Genomic DNA, 22,461 nt, shown 5'->3' on the forward strand with positions numbered 1-22,461 from the left:
GAGACAGTGCGGTGCCAGGGAAAGGCAATAAACACGCCTACTCCCATGGGAGGAGAGACAGGAAGTGCCACAATAAAGTACAATATAAAGGTAATTACAGTGATTAAAAAAAATGTTCGTGCAGCATTTGAACATCTATGCAATTAACTGAAGGGGGTAAGATTAAGTTAAAAATTTGAGTGGAATCCCGCTTTAAAGTGCAGAATTTACAAAGGAACTCTCAGCTCTGAAAAGAGGGCAAAGAGCTAAAGTTACTCGGTGAGGAGAGCTCTAACAGCTAATTGGACGGAAGGGACACGCCCCCCTTCACACAGAACACAGGGAAAGAGCTGAGTCTGTCAATCAGCTGGAGGTCCCTCCCCTGACACCATTTTTCTCTTGGTGTCAGGAAAATTTGTCAGAAGAGGCTCATGCTTATAGCAGAGAAACGAGGCAGTGGACAAAAGTGACACTTAGTGCTTTGGATTGAGACAAGCACACACTATAGAGGGATATGCTTTGTTCATAGTTCATGTCTGAGGTTTACAACCACTTAAAGCGGAGTTCCACTCAAATTTTTAACTTAATCTTACCCCCTTCAGTTAATTGCATAGATGTTCAAATGCCGCACTAAAAAAAAATTTTATCACTGGAATTACCTTTTATATTGTACTTTATTGTGGCACTTCCTGTCTCTCCTCCCATGGGAGTAGGCATGTTTATTGCCTTTCCCCGGCGCCGTACTGTCTCCTGGGAGCTTAGTGTCAGGCTTCCCAAGATTCAGTGCGGGAACAATGATCATGCGTATGAACAGCATTCACCGCATCCAGGAAATCAATGCTTGTGGGCTTCACATGCCCACAAGCAAGATGGAAACAGCCAGCATCACATTTTTTAAGTTATTCTTCAGTACGAAAACAGACAGAGGCGGAAATATTACACCCAAACTGTGAGTATTATTTTGGGATTATCAAAGTGTCTCAATGAACTAAAAAAAAAAAAAAAAAAAGATTGGTCGCCGGACTCCCACTTTAAGATGAAATTTGCTGAATGAGCCCCTGTATTGGGGAAAACCAGTACAGTGTAATAATAATGTTTTTTTCATGGTTTTTGTTTTGCAGATATAAATGGTATAGACTTGACCCCTGTACAAGACACTCCCACGGCCTCCCGGAAAGAAGACACATATGTTCATTTTAATGTGGAAATTGAAATTCAGAAACACATTGAAAAAATCACAAAAGGTATAGTTTTGTCTAAAATGCATTAGAATTGTCATTAAGGCAGCTCCAGTTAAACAGATACTTATGGAAATTGCAATGGATTTGCAAGATAAAAACCAACATTGCAAAACTGACACAAAAAGCTTGGTAATAATTTTGCAGCCACTCGCATCTTGTCTCCACTTCTGTTGAGATACAAAGAAAAGTGGAATGTATAGATGCCAACTGTCTTATTTGCCAGGACAGTCCTGCATCTCAGTCCTGATGTTACTATATCCTGGGATCGCCCTGATTAGAGGTACTGCGCACGCCGAGTAACTTAATGAGGCATTCATTATGGTGTATGAGGGCCAACCAGTGGTTGATTCCTGCATAATAAGAGGCAGATTTTGGGCAAGCCCCTTGGGTAAATGGGTGAAGCCATCTGGTCAATGGGCAGGCGTGAGTCAGACTGCGGATGGGGAAGTGTTTAAATATTGACAAGTATGGAAATGTATCCCTTTAAGTACATTTGAAACCTACTAAAAAATTGAAAATGCCCCATGATTTTGAATAATAGAAGACCAATCAGCAAGCAGTGTAATATGCAGTAGCTATTTAGCTCCTCCCCAGTCAAGCTTTTCAGGGAGGATTCAATTCTGACTTCAGAACAGCTGAGGTTTCCGCATTGGTGTGCTTTTTGCTTTGTCATAAAACACAGCCTCGCTGCTGTATTGTTAAACTCTAACAACCAACCCTTTGTATTAAAAGCTATAAAAAAGTTGACTGGCATTCTCCAATATTTTATAGAGAGGAAACACTAATACATTTCAGAATTATTATTTAACTGTACATGACCCCATTGTGGAGATTTTCCCTCATTTCCTGTCCCTGTGATGCCCATATGAAATGTTGAAGGTAAGGGTGTCACCAAGCCAGGAGGACACAATCTGCAATAAAAACTTTACCAGAACCTTCCCTTTTCCTGTCTGCTAAAATGGTTTTGTTTTATTCCGTGTCCTTGTTGGAGGGATTTACAATCCCTTCCTGTTCTGAAAATAGGGACAGATAGCAGTAAAAAAGCTGAAAGAGGTTTTAAAACCCAATTCCATCTTTTGGTTCAAGCACAAAATTGGGGTGGGGTGTTCTCTGGCGAGGTGCAGGTCCTGAATGCCGCAGCACTCTCACAGTGACATGAGTTGTATTCTGTGCTGCATTATTATTATACAGGGTTTTTATAGCGCCAAGCTTTGCTGCAGTGCTTTACAATATAAAGGGAGCTGGCGCAAGTTACAATACAAGAAAAGATGGTAAGGGGGGACCTGCTTAAGATTTAAAAAGGAGGGACAAGTGATCTAGGAGGATAGGCTTCTTTGACGAGATGAGTTTTCAGGGATCGCCTAAAATCAGACAGAGTAGGAGATGTCCTCTAAAATTTCCTACCCCAATCTGTCTAGCTAAGAGGTTCTGGTGAGCATGTGAGGTAGGAGACAAGGGAGCTAGAGAGCAGGAGGTCTTTTGAGGAGCAGAGAGGACAGTTTGGGTGATCTGTTGAGATGAGGTTGGAGATGTAGATCGAGGCAGAGTTGTGGGCAGCTCCTGTGAGCCCCAGGGGTTCTCCTTGGCACACAGGAAATGGATTGCATGACCAAGGTCCTGCAAATTTGGAGTGTTCCTTATGATTGATTACAAGGTGTAACTCCTTCTCGGTCACCTTACTTGGCCACATTATTCTGAGCACTTGTCATGAATGTTCCTTATGTATGATCAGTTCCTTTTGACTTTTAGGGGCAGCTATTTTCTTTGAGTTCAAGCACTACAAGCCGAAGAAGAGGTTTACAAGCACAAAATGTTTTGCCTTCATGGAGATGGACGAGATCAAACCGGGACAGATAGTAATAGAACTGTGAGTGATTCTTCATGTGTAGCTGCATGCGGTGGTCTTCATCACACTGATGAAACTGGATGTCCAGCCACAACTTTTTTCTTAGTTGTGAATAGTGTGGGGAAGGTTTGGACTCCTTGTGTGAGGTTTGTACTGCTATCTGGGGCCCTGTTGGAGAGATTTAAACTCCTGTCCTGCTGACAATATTTTACCAGAATGGAAATCTAGTTTTCTAGTGCCCATCCATGGCAACATACTGTTATCCATATAGTTGTCAGTTCTGGCATGTTTCTTCATTTCCAATAAACAAATGAGTTCACCTTGGGGTATTGAGTTTCCAAAAAGGTCATTTTGGGGTTTCTTACAATTCTTGTATTTTTATTTTAACAGAAAGTGGCATTTTTTCTTCAGCTTTGCTGAAAGATAAAGTCCTGCCAGAGAGAAGGTCCCAGGTGGTACTTCATGTGTGTTTGTTTTTCCAGTCCAATAAAGCTATTCACATAGGATTTTGCTGGAGTGCTAACAGCACTTTTTTGTTTTTTGGACTTTTTTTTTTTTATTTTATTTTTTTAATTTTTACAATTGGGGCATAGTGGAGGTGTGCCGGCGCTAAGGGTGCGGGAGCAGAGTATACCTCTGTTTGTATGTCATTGTAAATTATGTTCCATTTTGTGTAATTTGATATTAAAGTCTGCTTGATCTGATCTGCAGCTACAAGAAGCCAACGGACTTTAAAAGGAAGAAACTGCAGCTGCTAACCAAGAAGCCTCTGTATCTGCACTTACATCAGACGTTACATAAAGACTGACCCCCCTCTAGAGTCTTCCACCGATCTGCGCAGAAGACCCATGTCTCACCGCAGAGAACCCTTCCCGATCTGTGACACGGCCGGGACCTGCTGCTGGAAGAGGAACTGACAAGCTGACAGCAAGATGGTTCCGCTGCAGTTCCTGATTTTATGCCACAGTAGTAAAACCTGTGTAATCACCCGATCAGCTGTCTAACAATTACAGGGAGATCGCTGTCCCCACAGACCAGCACATTGAAGAACTTTTTGTGACCGGTTCACTTCTGTATATAATCGTCTAACACACAATTTATGACTATAACGCTAATTGGACTTTCATACCCCACCAAGAAAAGTTCTGGATGGAGGGCAGTGAAGTTAATACAACCGTTTGCTCCAGCTGACTTGGAAGAAAAGGAAGGATTTAATAATCTTCCAGTTCTGATTATGGAATAAGAGGGCTTATTTATAAATCGTGGCTAAAAAAAAAATGTATCTGCCCACAGCAACCAATCATCTTTATTTTCAATTTTGAGCTTTAAAAAAAATGGCAGCTGATTGGGTGTCATGGGCAAAAGGCTGGCATCTGATTGGGTGTTGTGGGCAATAAGCTAGTTTACCCTTAAAGTTGAATTCCAGGCTATACCCAACTAATAATAAAAAATGCTCTCTCCATCTTCCTAACTCCTATGCTGACTAACCTGTGTAAGAAAGATCTATATACTTGCCTATTTTCAGGCTGCTCCTGTCTGGTCATGTGATCCCCTGGGTCAGCCAGTGGTAGCTGCAGGGAAGAGTAGAGAGTACTCAACAATGGCTGGTGATACCTGGGAGTGGTGACATCACCCATAGGCCCCTATGGCCTATCTTTTGGAGCTCCCCCTTGCAGCCACTGCTGACTGGCACAGGGTAAATAAGTAAATCTTTCTTACGCAGGTTATTTAGCATAGGTGACAGGAGGGGGTAAGTGAGCATTTGTAAGATTAGTAAGGTATAGCCTGGAATTCCACTTTAAGGCCTGAGCTATGTCAATAATTGTTCACCTGCAGATAATCGAAGATCCAATAAATCCCTATGGCTTCATCTATGCAGTAGTGTCCTCCTAGGAAATGTCCGCACAAGACTGCACAATTCCTCAAATCCTTAGATGTTGTGGCTGCATTTTTCTTTTTCTATACCGGCTTTTTTGCTCCTCATTTTCACTTGGTGATCCTGCCAGCAACAAACTGCCTATCCCTTCTGTCTGGCTTTCTTTCGCCACTGTATCCTATGGAGGAAACCATGTTTGTCATGGTGCCAGGACTTCAAACATGTCTACATTCGTTCATCTCCCTTGCGTGGCTTGTAGGCACTAGTAGTTTACATGAGAAAGATCAGGTTATTTGTGTTTTTCTTTTGAGCTGTGACAAATGCCCTGTATTCAGGATCAACAGGTAACTTCTGTGCTGAAAATGTGATTAGCCTGAAAAGTGAAAAAAAGTGCAACCAACACATCTAAGGACTGATAATTGCTTTGGGATTTAAGTAACATTACATGCTGTAGCCATTAGCAATCAGATAAGCATGCCAGAGCAGTGATTGCTAATGGTATGTGATTTTAGCCATACAATTTGATTTATTAAACCTAAGTATGGCTTAGCACACTTTTTTATCTATTGGGCTAGACAAGTAGAGCCATGAAGCGAACCTCTACTCCATTTTATATTGATTTTGCCGCTAAATTAAAAATGCGCAAAGAAGAGACAGAATACCCATCTCTCCTATTGCCCTTACCTCTAGGGTTGCCACCTCATCCCTTTAACCACTTCAGCCCCGGAAGGATTTCCCCCCTTAATGACCAGGCCATTTTTTGCGATACGGCACTGTGTCACTTTAATTGACAATTGCGCTGGCCTGTGACTTTGTACCCAAACAAAATTGATGTCTTTTTTTTCCCACAAATAGAGCTTTCTTTTGGTAGTATTTGATCACCTCTGCAGTTTTTATTTTTTGTGCTATAAACAAAAAAGGACCGACCATTTTGAAAAAAAAAAAAAAAAAATTTTACATTCTGCTATAATGCACATCCAAAAAAAAATTAAAAATGTAAAAAATCTAATTTCTTCATCGGTTTAGGCCAATATGTATTCTGCTACATATTTTTGGTTAAAAAAAATCCTAATAAGCGTATTTTGATTGGTTTGCGCAAAAGTTAGTGTCTACAATATAGGGATAGATTTAGGGACTTTTAATTATTTTTATTGTTTTCATGGTGCCAATCTGCAATTTTTAGCGGGATTGCGGCAGACAAATCTGACCCTAAGTGACACTTTTTGGGCACCAGTGACACCAATACAGTGATCAGTGCTAAAAAAAAAATTAAAAAAAAAAAAAAAATGCACTGATCACTGTATAAATGACACTGGCAGGGAAGGGATTAACACTAGGGGGCGATCAAGGGGTTGACTGTGTTTCCTGGGTGTGTTCTAACTGTGTGGGGGATGGGCTCACTGGGAGAACACACAGATCGCCGTTTCTGATTACTAGGAACAGCCCATCTTAGTTAGAACTAGGATCCGCCTTGTTTAGATAGGCAGATCCCTGTTCTGCCTCTCTGTATTGCGGGTTGGTCGGCAGACATAGAGTCCGCTGTGCATCCGCTCACATTATCTCACCCACAGACCGACGTATAGGTATGTTGGTTTGTGCAGCCGAACCGCCTTGTTGCAGTATATCTGCGTAAGGCAGTCGGCAAGTGGTTAAACCCAAACACATATTAATTACACAGGTTCTGAGGCTAATTTAATGCAGATAAGGCACGGTTGAACCTGCGTGACCTGAAAGTCGCACGACTTTGACAGTTGACTTTGAAGCGCCTTTGAAGCAACTTCAGGGAATGCCTGTGTAATCATCCTGTAATAGCGGATCCAAATCACATCAATTAAGATGAGGATTCAACTTGGATGCGACTTCTATTCAACTCTATTGGGCAGAAGTCAGACCAAAGTGGTGCAGGAACCTTTTCCAAAGTTGAACTGACACAGGTGGCTCTCATAGGAAAACGTTTTTTTTTTTTTTTTTTTTTTTTAACATGTCGTTTCCCTATGCGCTCTCAATGTCGGAGTGTATGTTGCACCAGTGTGAACCGGGCCTAAGTGAGTTTAATTGGAACCTGCGTAATTAATATGTGTTCGGGTTTAAAGGGATGGGGAGCCAACTTTACTGTCCACTGATCACCGCAGTAGCATCGAGAACTGCAGAAACTGACACGTATGGAGTGTCAGATTCCTGGTCACCCGCAGTGTTCAGTATTTCAGCCCATCAGTCCCTATGTCACTACAGAACACAGCGGGTGGGAAGAGCTACAGAGCACAGCGGAGGGCCCAGATTTCCACATTCCAGGAAGTGTTGGGTTCCTGCGGGATCAGATAAATTCAGACATTTCCAAAATTCTGTTTGTCATTATGGGGTACTGAGTGTAGATTAATGAGAAGAGAAAAAAAATGAATTTAAAAAACTGTAGTATCAGGCTGCAACATAACAAAATTGAAAGTGCAGGGTGTCTGAATACTTTATGAATGCACAGTATATGGTAAACACATAGCTACAAATGGAAGGCACTGCATAATGCACAATGTATTGCTTTATAGTGATTATCTCGTGGGTTTTCCCATCCTTACTACACTGTACTGTAGTAAGGATGGCAAAACCCACAACATAATGGCACAGGAAGGTGCTCCAAGAGGGAATGAAGGTGGATACAGAAGTATATGTATATATACCGTATTTATCGGCATATAACACGCACCCCAATTTTAAGAGGGAAGTTTAAGGAAAGCATTTTTGCACAGTACACAGCCCCCCCTGCACAGTACACAGCCCCCCCTCCAGTACACAGCCCCCCCTCCCCAGTACACAGCCCCCCCTCCCCAGTACACAGCCCCCCATCCAGTACACAGCCCCCTCCTCAGTACACAGCCCCCAATCTAGTATACAGCCCCCCTCCCAAATGCACCTCCCCCTGCACAGCACACAGCCCCCCATCCAGTACACCTCCCCCTGCACAGTATACAGCCTCCCTCCCCAGTACACAGCCCCCTGAACTCCCAGGAGACCCCCAGTCTCCTGGGACAGCACTGCCAGCATACTCCACAGTTAAGAGAAAAATCACTGCCAGCCCCTTCCACACTGCTCCTCCTGTGTCACTCACACTGTAAAACAAAGCTTCCATATACCTCAGTAGCTCCGTTTTTTTTTTTTTTCACTGACCTGGTCACATGACTGCTCTCCTCTGACATTACATAGATGGTCATGTGACCACTCTCCTTCATTCTAAAGCTACACTCAGAGAAGTGGGAGGAGGAGAGCAGCCAGAAAAAAACAGAGCTATTGAGATATTTACAAGCTTTGTTTTTACATTGACACCGACACAGGAGGAGCAGTGTAGGAGAAGGGGCTGGCAAGTGATTTTTTTTTTCTCAACTTTAGACTATGCAGGCAGCGCTGTCCCAGGGCCAGGAGAGGCGGGGCAGACGCCTGACACTCCCCCAATGGGTGGCTCCCGGAGTGGACCGCCTGATTCCCACCCCCTGTTGGTAAAACATATTATTGGCGTATAATACGCAGGCACTGGTTGCCCTGTTTTCAGGGGGAAAAAGTGCCAGTTATACTAATATACTATATTACTATATACTGTAAAAAGTGCCAGTTATACTATATACTAATATACTGCCAATAAATACTGTGTGTGTATAATATAAAAAAAAAAAAAATATATATATATATATATATATATATATATATATATATATATATATATATATATATATATATATATATATATATATATATATATATATATATATATATACAGATCAGGGGTAAAGTAATCCAATGCTTGCCTTAAAGGATAAGTTCACTTTTCATAACCTGTTCATGAAAATTTGGGGTGTAAGATGTCATGAATGCACCGGCTTCTGCTGTGCCAACTAGTGGGGGATCTTCTCCACCCGCTAGCTGTCAAAATGTTTTTTAAAAAGACAAAAAGTGGCCATGCGGGGCTCCGCCTACCCAGCCATATCACTTATTCACAGCGCTCGTAAAAAGTACGAGAAAGCAGATCCACTGACAGGTCTGCAGGAGACCTGTATGGCATCAATGATCTGCTGATGGCTGGTGCAATGCTTTACAGGCTCCTGCAACAGAAAAAAAATAAATGCAAACTTTTTTTACCTGCAAAAAATGTGCATTTATTCTTTTTTCTGAAAAGGTGAACTTCTATTTTAAGCTAGCCATACATTAATCTTCTTTCTTTTTTTCGTTTAACCAATGGGTTGAATGAAAAAAAAAAATACCCAAATACTCCTGCTGTGCTATTGTGTTCTAATAGAGGAGAGCCTTCCCCACCATGAAAATACACGGCACTGGTAGTTCAGGAAAAACCCTACAAGCTGGTTGTACAGAAGTCAAGCGGTAAATCGACTTCTGTACAACCCGTCTGCCCATAAATCGAAAATTCAGCTGGTCCCTGCTAAACCGGTCGGATTTTGATCCATGTGTGGCCGCCTTAAAGCGAAGTTACACTCATTTAAAAGTCAGCAGCTACAAAAAGTGGAACTGCTGACTTTTAATAATCAGACACTCACCTGTCCCACAGTCCAGCGATGCGGACGTACGAAGCCTCGCTCCTCTCCCCCTCGCATTCTAACTGTGGGCGCATGCGCGCTGTGAATGGCCGGGCAATCTTCTGGGACCTGTGACGTGTCCCAGAAGATTGCTTCCTTCTGGCGCCAGGGGAGAAGTGAGAGCTGGGTGCCCATAAAAACAGGGCCCCCCCCCCAAAGAAAAAAATGCCAAATGCATTGTCAGGGGGTCACCAGCACTTAAAGTGGAGTTACACCCAAAAATGGAACTTCCACTTTAAGTGGGTCCTACATTTCTGCAGTTAGGATTGCTTGCCCTGCACTGCCCACAATAGGGTGCTGATGCCAGCAGACTTTAGTGACGTGGAATGAGTGTTTGGTGCCCATGGCAAAGGGCTACTGTGAGTCTCTAACCTCTCTACCATACCTCACTTAAAGCCGTGATGGCGAACCTTGGCACCCCAGATGTTTTGGCTCTACATTTCCCATGATGCTCATGCACTATGCAGTGTAGTTGAGCATCATGGGAAATGTAGTTCCAAAACATTTGGGGTGCCAAGGTTCGCCATCACTGCCCTATGTCCTAATAAAAACGTTCAAGCCCAGTTTAGCTCTAAGACAGAAGAAATTCCTTCCTGACAAAGATGGAATTTGGTATTTTTCTGGTTTGTACTACTTTCATTGCCCTCCACCTAACTTTTGCTGGAGTCTTTACCTAAACCTGGACTGCATAGAAAAAGAAAAGTCTAATAAGATATTTACACACCAATAAACACAATAATAGTATACATTTCAGACCATTTTTAACGCCTTTCTCTTCACTTTCTTAAAAAAAAATATATATATACAAATTTATTTTTGAGGTTTCCTGATCAAGGGTGTGTACATTTTTTTTTTTTTTCCCACCAACTCCTAAATCTGCCTCAAACTTTTTATTGTACCGCTAATTACATGCTATAGAAATTATTTTACCGTACTTTTATTTTGTATGTTTTTTCATCTTTGGTTCCCAGTAATGCCCACTACAACCCAAAAGTGATGTTTTTGTATTTGGGTAGGGACTGGTTCATTGAAATATCCAACAGTTTCTCATATCTCTTGGAGGACAACAATGCTGAAATGTACATGCAGTAGATTGTGTCTCCTTCCCTGCTGCCCACCAGGCTGGTGCCACCCTAACATGGTGTTTTCCTTTTACAATGGCGGGGTGCAATGGAGACTCCTGACTACGATATTTTGCATAAAAGTTCCCTTCCCTAGATTTAGGAAACTGATGTGATTCAAGTTGGCAGCAGACCTTACAATACAAAAAAAAAATGTTTTGGATTGGCATTGTTAATTGTACCCTCTAGCACAATATGGCTGCCTGAATGACAAGTACACTTTAATAGAGAAATCAGTTTACTGGTAAAACTGATGGTTTGGGAAGGAATTATCCTCCATGTAATAAAATGTTTCATATTAGAGTTTGTAAGAATAGCTTAATCCGTGATTTTTTTTTTTATTATACGTTTTGCATATTGTTTTTCTATTGAACATTGCGTTGTTTGATCACCAGAGGTGCGTCATGTCCTGATTTTTGTGTAATCAAACCCTAAGATCTTAAAAATTAAATACATACTTTAATGAAAAGTTTTATCTATTTTTTTGTTGCTGGTAAATGTTTTATTTATAACAAGCAACCCATTTACTTACATCAGGAGAGTCCAATGGTGCACAGACAGGGAACATAGAATAGGTTTTCATTCTTTTGGGGAGAGTATAAAAGAAAAAAGTTCAACAGATAAAGTATGAAAGGTGTTTACTAATATTTGAAAAAGTTTATTCTGCTTATATTTTGTCTTCCCAGTCCCCCCGTTAGATGTCCTCAGCCAGGAAATGAGGCAAACTACCTGAGTTTCTGCAGTTTTAGATGCACGCTGTGAGAAGTATCCATGCACACATGTTCCAGTTTTGATACCCCTTAACCTGTTTTCATGACCCAAAATGTGATATCTCATCGGGCATATATACATCTTTTTTCACAGGTTTAACCCACATAGAAGCATTTTATTTTTTGGTTTTATTAAAGGGATATTAGTTTATTTTAAAGAAGAAAAAAACATGTTTTTATACTTACCTCCTCCTCTTTTAGAGTCCCACACTGGCACTTCTGGCCCCTCCCTCCTGTCGGGTGCCCCCACAGCGCACAGCCTGATCTGGGGGCACCCAAGCAGGTGCGCTCCTAACCTGCGGCTCTTTCTATTCACACATGGAGCTGCGATTCAGCCCCACCCCCTCTCTCCTGATTGGCTCACTGGCTGTGATTGACAGCAGTGGGAGCAAATGGCTCCTGCTGCCACCAAAAGCCCATCAGGAGTGCAAGTCCCCAGAGAGCCAAGGCTCTCGTGAACATCGCTGGATCGAGAAGGGGCTTGGGTATTAGGGGTCTGGGGGGGCTTCTGCACACAGAAGGTAGGTAAAAAAACCTTGTGCCTTTACAACAACTTTAAACAGTACTTTAATACCAAGTATCCACCATATTGATGTAATCTAATGGATTATTGGGCTCTTTTTACAAGAGTCACCACCTTCTTATATGGAGAGTAAGATGCCACTGACCTACATAAATAAGCTCAGCGTGTTGAGGCAGAACATTGGGCCAATCGATAAATAAATAAAGAAGTGAAATACATATAGGAAAGCTGGTTTACTGGGGCTGAAGATTTGTATTTTTTTTAAAGCAAGAAGTGTAAAGTCACTTAACAAAAATTTAAAGGATGAATGTACACTCACACTCCACCCCCCGCATTTACCTCCAGGGATTATGAGCTGCCACTACCCATGCAGCCAGTGTAGGGGTCCGAGACAATGAAAGCCCCGCTATTCTTTCCTTAGGACTTCTAGTACGGCTCAAAGTGATTTAGCTTGGCCACATGTCGGCAGGTGACTACTTTGATCAATACCTTAAGGACTAAGGAAAAAAAAAAGAGGGGAAGAAGAGTAGAGCTTTTAAATCCCTGGACTGCTGCATAGGCAGTTAGGCAGTGACCGCTAATGGAGATTAGTGCAGTGGGAATTAGGAGGAGGTTAATTTTTTTGTTAAAAAGTGAACTTGTATTTCATGATTTTATAAAGGCAAATTAAAAAAAAAATAAGAAACGTATACTTAACTGCTCTGTGCAATGGTTTTCCACAGAGCAGCCCCAATCCTCCTCTTCTCGGGTCCCCCGCCGGTGCTCTGGGCCCCTCCCCCTGCTGATTGCCCCCACAGCAAGCCACTTGGCTGAAGGTAAAAACCTTTGGCCTTTAGCCCCTTTTCACATTGGTGCGATTTGACATGTCAAATCAGCGGCAATTGCCGGCAATGGCACAGTCCAAATTGGTGCGATGCCATACCGATTCTTAAAAGGAGTTTCTGTACTACTTTTGGAGATTTCGGGTGCGATTTCCATTGACGTGTGCAGCAACCTGCACAGATGTCTCTGAAATCACCGCCGAAGTCGGGACTGACACGGGGGAATGAAATCATGTGAGTTGAGCTGAACTTGCATGATTTCATTCCTGCTGTCAGTGTGAACCAGGGCTCACAACCACTTTAAAGAACACAAAGCTGCATTAATTTGTATCTAGATTTACCTGAAGTTTGGCTTCAACCTTCCAATGGTTTTATAATTTTCAACAGCTGCTCCTAACCTTTTTACAACTCTACCAGACAGCAAAGCCAGGCTGGTCTCCTGCAGTATTATCAATGCAGGTAAGTAATACTGCTTTGTCACCTCTCTGTCTCCAGCCTGTGATTGGACAGTGAAGAGCAGTATATCTAAGACAAAGCCTTTATCCTAATTGTATAGTACAGGACATAGGCAAAGTATTTATAGACCCTGTGTTATAGGCTCATACCTTCAGGTGATTGGATACTGACAACGTTTTCCAGAGCATGCCCACTGGGTGCCTCCCCTATATCCCTACCCCCATGTCGTTAGTCTGTGGATTTAGAAGGGTACAAAATAGAGTTCAAATCTCTACCTCCGCACCATTTCTTTCTCTTAGGTCAACATACATATCTCCAAGGTCAGTCAGATTTGCACAATGCCCTTAACCATCTCTTGTCCCAGGGTGTAGTTGTGGCAGTACCCATACATAAGACAGGTTCAAAAGTTACTCAAACCTTTTTACAGTACCAAAGCCCAACGGAGGCATTCGTCCTATTCTGGACTAATATCTGGGATATCCCTCAACAAATACCTTCACGTTCCAACATTTTGCATGGAATCTGCAGTCAGTTATTGCCTTGCTGAGATCAGGAGAATACCTGGCATCCTTAGACACCTGGGATGACTATCTGCAGATCCCCATTTCTCCTCATTGGTGCTTTCTGTGCTTCGCAGTGGCAGACACTCCCTTCCAGTTTGTCTCACTGCCTTTTGGCCTATTTTGTCTGAGATTATTCACAAAGGTGTTAGAACCTTTTCTTGTCCTTCTCAGAAGACGGGGCAGCCAGGTAATGTGATATCTCAACCTCAGTCCTCAAGTACCCCCAACAAGCCATGTTTTTGGAATTTCTCTTGGATAAAATAGCTGTCCAAAATACCAAGCCATTTACTCTAATTTAACCACTTAAGGACCGGGCCTATTTTTCAGACTTGGTGTTTACAAGTTAAAAATTTTTATTTTTTTTTTTGCAAGGAAATTACTTAGAACCCCCAAACATTATATATATATATATATATATATATATATATATATATATATATAATATATATTTTTTCAGACACCCTAGAGCAGGGGCGTCAAACTCAAATTCATCAGGGGCCGCATCAGCAGTATGCCGGTTGTATCTGTAGGACTATGTATCTACTCTTTATTATCATAAATAATTGTCTCTGCATTCAATTACTACTGGTTTTAGTAATAATTTAAGTAATAACTAGCTCTGAATACAGACGCCTAGGAAGAATAATGGCAAGCAGATCTTCAAATGCACAATTAATTGAAAAATTTATTTTGGTAACTAGCTTTAATTTTTTTTAAACATACAAATATTGCCAGGCACTGTTTATTACACATATGGCAAACACAAGGCATTAACGTTGTTTAACTTTTCTGACTAGCTGGCTGACACCGTTTTCCTGAGGTCAGTCTGTTGATGTCTGGCTTTAGGTCTTGTGCTGTAGCAATCCACAAAACCGCATGGATGTTGTCATCAGTGATGCGTGATCTGAGCTTGGTCTTGTTCAGCTTCATGACTGAAAACATCTGTTCACATAGGTGCTCCCAAACATGGACAGAACACGGGCAGTTTGAAGTTGGAGCTGTGGCATCAAAGCAGGGTGAAGGAGACCGTAAAAGTCATCGACTGCAGCATCCTGGAACTTTGCTCTCAGACTACTGTTGCTCTGAAGTTCTATTAACTTCATCTGAAGTTGATGTGGTGCACTATTTCAACTTGGATGTTGATGGGATTGGCAAAGTTGGTAAATGTTAAGTGTTGTTCTTTAAAGTCAGAGAAGCATCGATCAAATTTACTAATCAGCCGATTCACTTTGGTAGCCAATCGAGAGCATGAAAAAGCACCTGGGAATGAGGTTGAGATGCTCTGACAGATAGGAAAGTGGGCAAGACTTTCTTTTTCAAGCTGTGACTTCCATGGGTGCAGTTTCTCCTGGAAAGCTGTAATTGGGTCATACGTTGCCGTTTATGAGTTGTTTGCGGCCCTGCAGCCTTAGATTCAGTTGAGCAAGATGTCACACAACATGGCAAAATCACACAGACAGTTTGGATCTGACAATTCAGGCAAGGGCTTCCCTTTATTTTGCAAAAAGAGTAATTTCTTCCAAAAGCTCATAAAAAAAAAGCTTGAGAACGGTGCTCCTATTTAGTCACCTTACTTCTGTATGGTATGGCACATCTGTATGTTCCGTGCCCACCTCTTTCAAAAATTGTTGGAACTGATGATTATTCAGGCCCCGTGCATGAAGAAAGTTCACTGTTTTCGTGACTGGACATTGTTATCCAGTTCCAGAACCCTGCCACACAGTGCTTCTTGGTGGATAATGCAGTAGTAAGTTATCAGCGGCATGTGGCAGTTACTTTTTTTTCATTTTCTCTTTCAACAGTGCAACCAAGCCAGATTTCTCTCTGCACATTGCAGGTGCACCATCAGTAGTAAGCCCCACCAACTTTTCCTAAGGTAACTTCATTTTATTTACAGATTCCTCCACCACATTGAAGATATCCCTCCCAGTTTTTGTCCCTTGCATGGTGACCACATCCAAGAGCTCCTCATTGACAGACAATTCTTCCTTCACACCTCTTACAAAAATAGCTAGATGAGCTGTATCGGTATTGTCAGTGCTTTCATCAATAGCTAATGAAAACGCCAGATAACTGCATGTTTCTTCAGCCAGCTGTGTTGTAAGATTCCACTTAGGTCTGTGATAGTGTTTCTTGATAAGCTGACATTGTTAAAAGCCTGTCTCTGCTCAGGGCTTTACAAATGCACCTTCTGAAAAGCACTTTGAAGCTCACACAATTTCTTCAACCACAAGAAAGCTGGCTTTCACTGCTGCATCATTGTTTTGCTGTTATTGTTGCAAAAATATTCTGTTGAGAATGCAGACTGCCTTTTAATTCTCTGACCTTTTGTTGCTTTTCTTGGTGGCTAAGGTTAGCATATTTGGCTCTGTGTTTGGTCTCAAAGTGCCGGCGTAAATTGTATCCTTCATCACTGCCACTGCCTCGTAGCAAATAAGACATACCGGCTTCTCTCCATTAAGCACAAACATGTATTAACTTTCCCATCTCTCATGAAATTGCCTTCCCTCTGCATCAACTTTTCTTTTCTTGGACATTTTGGGGTTATTTAATATGTAGTTTATGGTCCCTATACCTCTGTAAAGTGACATGGAATTGGTTAGTATATCCAAAGTTTACCGTTCCACTATCGTTGCCACCTCATCCCTTTAAACCCGAACACATATTAATTACACAGGTTCTGTTGGCTGATTAGGTGGTAATTAAACTCACTTGGTGCCTTATGTGCATTTAATTAGTCTCAGAACCTGTGTAAATCAAAGGAGTTTGGGTTTAAAGGGATGAGGTAGCAACCATTGGTATGGTATGGTATGTAACCATAGCAGTGCTGTAAAGGGCAGGTGCAGACCAGTATGGAGCCCACTCACACTTCTGTAGCAGATGATGCAAATTTGAAAAGGAAGGTCACACATCACTGGCATCCTCCACAAGAAACTTTATTGGAGCTTGCTTAGACCGAACACCATGGTGTTCTTCAATAAAGTTCTCTTGTGGACGATACCAGCAGTCTGTAACCCTCCTTTTCAACTGGCATAAAATTGTATTATTCTCATAATAATTATAGGCAGACATACAGAGCACCCCACTCCCCATACATCAGATGTCAAGAGCCCTCCCACCGCCAAGAGTATGCTATGTACAGAGTGGAGGGATCAGGATTGCGCTATGTACAGAGTGGAGGGATCAGGATTGCGCTACGTAGAGCGTGCAGGGATCAGGATTGCGCTACGTAGAGAGTGCAGGGATCAGGATTGCGCTACGTAGCGAGTGCAGGGATCAGGATTGCTCTACGTAGCGAGTGCAGGGATCAGGAGTGCGCTACGTAGCGAGTGCAGGGATCAGGAGTGCGCTACGTAGCGAGTGGAGGGATCAGGAGTGCGCTACGTAGCGAGTGGAGGGATCAGGAGTGCGCTACGTAGCAAGTGGAGGGATCAGGAGTGCGCTACGTAGAGAGTGCAGGGATCAGCATAGGGCTACGTAGAGAGTGCAGGGATCAGGATTGCGCTACGTAGAGAGTGCAGGGATCAGGATTGCACTACGTACAGCGTGCAGGGATCAGGAGTGTACTATGCCCAGGGTGCAACATCTCCTTTCCACCCCCCACCTCTGCACGCATGTGCCTCCTCAGCGCGCCCCCCTCCAGCTTCCTCACATCTGTACTCCTACCTTCTTTCCTGGCCCAGCTCTGGTACCTACCCCTATAGGTGGCTCCCTCCCTGTGTATTGGGCTATCATTAGTACCTCCCTGTTTATTGGGCTATAGATGGTACCTCCCTGTGTGGGCGGATATCTGTGTTCAGTATCAGTACTCTGCCCTATATGTTTTTTTTTCACCATCACTTCAAAATAAGCAGCACAACACTGTCTCTCTTCATCACCACACGCCCTCAAAAAGCCCACCCTCAGGACGCAAAAAAAAAAAAAAAAAAAAAAACAGCTGTCAGCAATCTCTGCCACTATGCTGGGCTGACCGTGCATGCGCTCAGCTCACAAAAAAGCCAGCACCGCTGGAGGGACTGAGGAGGCAAGAGAGCGGAGACAGAGTGGTGGTGGAGGCGGACACATAGCAGAGGGGGTGATATTTATTCTTGTTCTCTTGGAGACCGACCGTCCGGCCGCGCATGTGCTAATACAAAGCCGTGCCGCTCGTGGGAGGATGTTTACCCTTGTTGCCTGGGATACATGGCAGAGAAAAAAATAACAGCGGTGAGAAAAAGAGGTAGTGGCTAGAGGCTGCTGTGCAGGCCACATGACAAGGCCTGGCGGGCTGGATTCGGTCCGCGGGCCTTGAGTTTGCCACCTGTGCCCTAGAGAATAAAATGGCGGTCGTTGCAACTTTGTCACACCGTATTTTTGTAGCAGTCTTGCTATTTTTTTCGGCAATACACTTTTTTGACTTAAAAAATAAGACAACAGTAAAGTTAACCCAATTTTTTTTTTTTGATATTGTGAAAGATAATGTTACGTCAAGTAAATTGATACCCAACATGTCATGCTTCAAAATTGCGCCCGTTCGTGGAATGGCGACAAACTTTTACCCTTAAAAATCTTAGGCGTCGTTTAAAAATTTCTACAGGTTACCAGTTTTGAGTTAGAGGAGGTCTTCTGCTAAAATTATTGCTCCCGCTCTAACGATCACGGCGATACCTCATATGTGTGGTTTGAACACCGTTTTCATATGCGGGTGCGACTTGCGTATGTGTTCGCTTCTGTCCTTTTAAAAAAAAAAAAAAAAAAATTGGGTCACTTTTATTCCAATAAATGATTCAATCCAATTATTCAATGTAAACATCCCTTGTAATAGAAAAAAAGCATGATAGGACCCCTTAAATGTGAGATATGGGGTCAAAAAGACCTCAGATCTACACTTAAATGCAATAAAAATAAAAATTCTCCTTTTAAGCCTGGAGGGTGGAAGTCACGTATGCTGTCACTTCCGCCCTCCAGTGTTATGGAGCCGAGCGGGGGCCATCTTTCCCTTACTTGGCGTCCAGCCTGTAAGGAGAGAGGACAAGATCGTCTCCGCCACTACTGACAGCTCTGGTAAGCGGCGGAGACTATTTGTGCGCGGGGGGGGGCCCTCTTCTGCCCCAAATAAAAGCAATATTGCGGTGAATCCGCCACGGAGACCACTTTTATCTGAACGAGGACCGTTTTCTCCTGAAGAGAATACCGGGGTTATGGCAGCTAGCTGCTGCCATAACAACGGTATTCCTCTTCAAACAGCCGACGTATGATGACAGCAGGCGGTCCGCAATTGGTTAAAATGCCTGTGCAAGACAAAGGAAAACTTGGCCTGTTTGGGGGTACTTAAGGACTGAGGTTGAGAACCACTGATCTAGACAACCTTCTCTTGAAGGATTAATCCCCCTTACAGTCCATAGTACAATCTAGATGCTCCAGGCTTTCAGTTGGGTGATCAGTTTTAAAAATTCTGGCCTCCAGTGTGTCTGGATGACTTGGATCTGGTCCTGGACATATCCCATGCAAAGGTTTTCCTTTCCGAAAAGAAAATACTGTCTGAGCCCATGCTCAAGAATTAAAGCGGAGTTCCACCCAAATTTTGAACAATATCTGTATGTATTCTCTTCCTTGCCTAGATGCTGACATGCCGTTTAAAAAAATTTAAATCGCCGTAATTACCTTTTTATTTTTCTATTCTTCTTTGCACTTCCTGGTTCTCCTCCCATGGGAGTAGGCGTGTTTCTAGCCTCTCCCAGACTCCTGGGAGCTAGTCTCAGGCTTCCCAGGATGCCACTGAGCATGTGCGGGAACGAGCGGTGAATGCTGGGAGCAAAGCATTCACCACATCCAGGAAATAAATGCTTGTGGGCTTCAAATGCCCACAATGAAGATGGAAACCGCCTGCAGTGAATAATATAAGTTAGGTAAGTAAGATAGGTGGACCCCCGCTTTTTAAGGTCAAAGAGATTCTACTTGAGAGCTCTAGTCCTCATGGTAGCCTCCTGCAAGGCAGTACAATACACCCTGTTCTATTTCAAGACCCTGCAAACAAAACATTTTGTCAAACTGAAAGTAGCAACCTTCTGTGGACATTGACCTTCCTATACTCCTTATCCAGCCAGCTCTGTCTGAAACACTGCACCCCCAAACAGGATACAGTCAGACAATGACACTGCTGTGGCTCACATCAAGCACCAAGGAGGCACCCCTGAAGGAAGTAAGCCAGATAATCTCATGGACAGAAACTTACTGTCCAGCGATCTCTGTAGTCCACATCCCTGGAGTGGACAACTGGAAAGTAGACTATTTTAGATGCCAGTGCCTGGATTAGGGGGAATGAGCCCTTCACCCAGACATACTCAACCTGATCTTCCAGAAATAATGGACCCCCCCAATGTAACCATCCAAGCCTCCAGATTCAACAACAAACTACCTCAGATTGTGACCAGGACCAAGGATCCTGTAACACTGTCCTTGGATGCCCTGATAATCCTCTGATTATCTATGTATCCCTCTAGTGCACATGTCAAACACAAGGCTCAGGGGCCAAATCCGGCCCGCCAGGCCATTTCATGTGGCCCTCGCCCCCAGGGTGTTTCAACCAGGACGAGGCAGTACTCTGTTTCGTCGCCTCCGGCTCTCGCTCTCTCCCTCCGCACCCTGCTAACCACTGTCACCTGTACACAACTAAGGTTTACAGCTTTTCTCTTGGTGGCTCCCTGCCTGCCCTGCACCCACGGCGGGGACAAAGGAGATGCAGGTGCAGTGTCACCTTCCATTCTCTGCATCAGCTAACTTTGTTTTAAGAGGGGGTGCCCTGTTCATTTTATGCTTTTTTTCCCATCACCCAATTTTGTGACAATTCTTCTTAAGGACCTGGTCACACCCCAAAAAAGTCCTCCAGATCTGTTCCAGATGCTTTTCTGCATGCGCTTTAACATGTTTTTGATGTGTTTCCGGATGCACTTTCACTGTACTGAGGCCAATTGCTTTTTTTTTTTTATGTGTTTTACTGCGTTCCAGTATGGTTCTGTGTGGTAAACAAGTAGCATATTGTACTTTTTTTTTTCCGGAATGCACACTGCACTGGTGTGAACTATGCCATTGGAACCCATATAACCTACTTTCTATGCTGTTTTGATGCAGAAAAATAGTACTGCACTGTAGGTGGTGTAAACTGGCCCAGTGCATTTCTGGAGTCAATCAGACACAGCTAAGAACTGGTAGGAGAAAAACATTTAACAATATTAAAAGCCACCAGGAATGTTTAGACATTTGGCTCCTAAAATGTTTAAAAGTGGACTCAAGTTACTGTAAATACAGAGAACAAATAGGTGATATTTTACCTGCCAAAGAATATATCTGTCCATCCCGTCCTTAGACCTGATTTTTCAGTTAAAGGGTTTGTTAAAAAAAGAAAATAAAAACAGATCCTGTTCCCTTAAAGCATGTTATACAGCACAGTGCTTGTGCTGTGTCATTTGTCCCCCGTATAACCTAAAATACCTGGATGATCCTGTCAGTTTCTGCCACCCCCCCTGTAAACTGTCCACGGTATATCATGGCTGCTGAGCCCTGACATCGTAATCAGTTTATGTGCCTCCATCAGCCTCAGCCCTGCTCTCTTTTCTCTTCCCTACACCCCCCCCACCCCATCTTCTCGTGTCCGTGCTCGCCCCCTCCCCCTGCTCTCATATCAATATAAAATCATCCCATCCCCTCTGTAATAAAACAATAAGCATCCCTGTGTTATAGGTTCCGATCGGCATATTTTTTTTTTTATATAACACAGGGATGCTTATTGTTATATTACAGAGGGAATGGGATGATTTTAGAACACTATGTGCCCCTGTACCTGTGTTGTATAAAAAATATGCCGATCTGTACCTATAGCAGAGCGGCTCCTGGCGCACAGCCGACACCTTGGCCTGGCTGACTGCTTCAGCGGGCAGGGCTGAGCACTCACGTGATTGACAGGAGCCGCTCTGATATAGGTACAGATCGGCATTTTTTGAAATATATCACAGCGGCTCCTGGTGATCACGTGAGCGTTTGGCTCCGCCTGCTAAAGCTGTCAGCCAGGCCGAGGTGTCAGCTGTGCGCCGGGAGACGCTCTCATAAAGGTACAGATCTGCATATTTTTTTATATAACACAGGTACAGGGGCACACAGTGTTCTAAAATCCCATCCCCTCTGTAATATATCATTGGTTAAACAACCACTTTAACCACTTCAGCCCCGGAAGAATTTACCCCCTTCCTGACCAGAGCACTTTTTGCGATTCGGCACTGCTTCGCTTTAACTGACAATTGCGCGGTCGTGCGACGTGGCTCCCAAACAAAATTGACGTCCTTTTTTTCTCACAAATAGAGCTTTCTTTTAGCGGTATTTGATCGCCTCTGTGGTTTTCATTTTTTGCGCTATAAACAAAAATAGAGCGACAATTTTGAAAAAAACGCATTATTTTTTACTTTTTGCTATAATAAATATCCCCCAAAAATATATAAAAAAACAATTTTTTTCCTCAGTTTAGGCCGATACGTATTCTTCTACATATTTTTGGTAAAAAAAAATCGCAATAAGCGATTATTGAACGGTTTGCGCAAAAGTTATAGCGTTTACAAATTAGAGGATAGTTTTATGGCATTTTTATTACATTTTTTTTTTTTTTTTTAAATGGCGGCGATCAGCGATTTTTATTGTGACTGTAACATTACGGCGGACACA

The 22,461-nt window shown here is 42.9% G+C and overlaps 1 protein-coding gene across 1 annotated transcript in view; it reads left to right on the plus strand.

The window, feature by feature from the left end:
- Positions 1-11,106, plus strand: part of AIDA (axin interactor, dorsalization associated) — a 74,211-nt gene extending 63,105 nt beyond the window's left edge. Inside the window, 3 exon segments of the mRNA XM_073628345.1 lie at positions 1,101-1,223; positions 2,970-3,087; positions 3,778-11,106. Coding sequence (XP_073484446.1) covers positions 1,101-1,223; positions 2,970-3,087; positions 3,778-3,874 — 338 coding nt within the window. The 3' untranslated portion in view covers positions 3,875-11,106.
- The last annotated feature ends 11,355 nt before the right edge of the window (positions 11,107-22,461 follow it).

Source organism: Aquarana catesbeiana, linkage group LG04 (assembly GCF_042186555.1).
Source record: "Aquarana catesbeiana isolate 2022-GZ linkage group LG04, ASM4218655v1, whole genome shotgun sequence".
NCBI classification, from domain to species: Eukaryota; Metazoa; Chordata; class Amphibia; order Anura; family Ranidae; genus Aquarana; species Aquarana catesbeiana.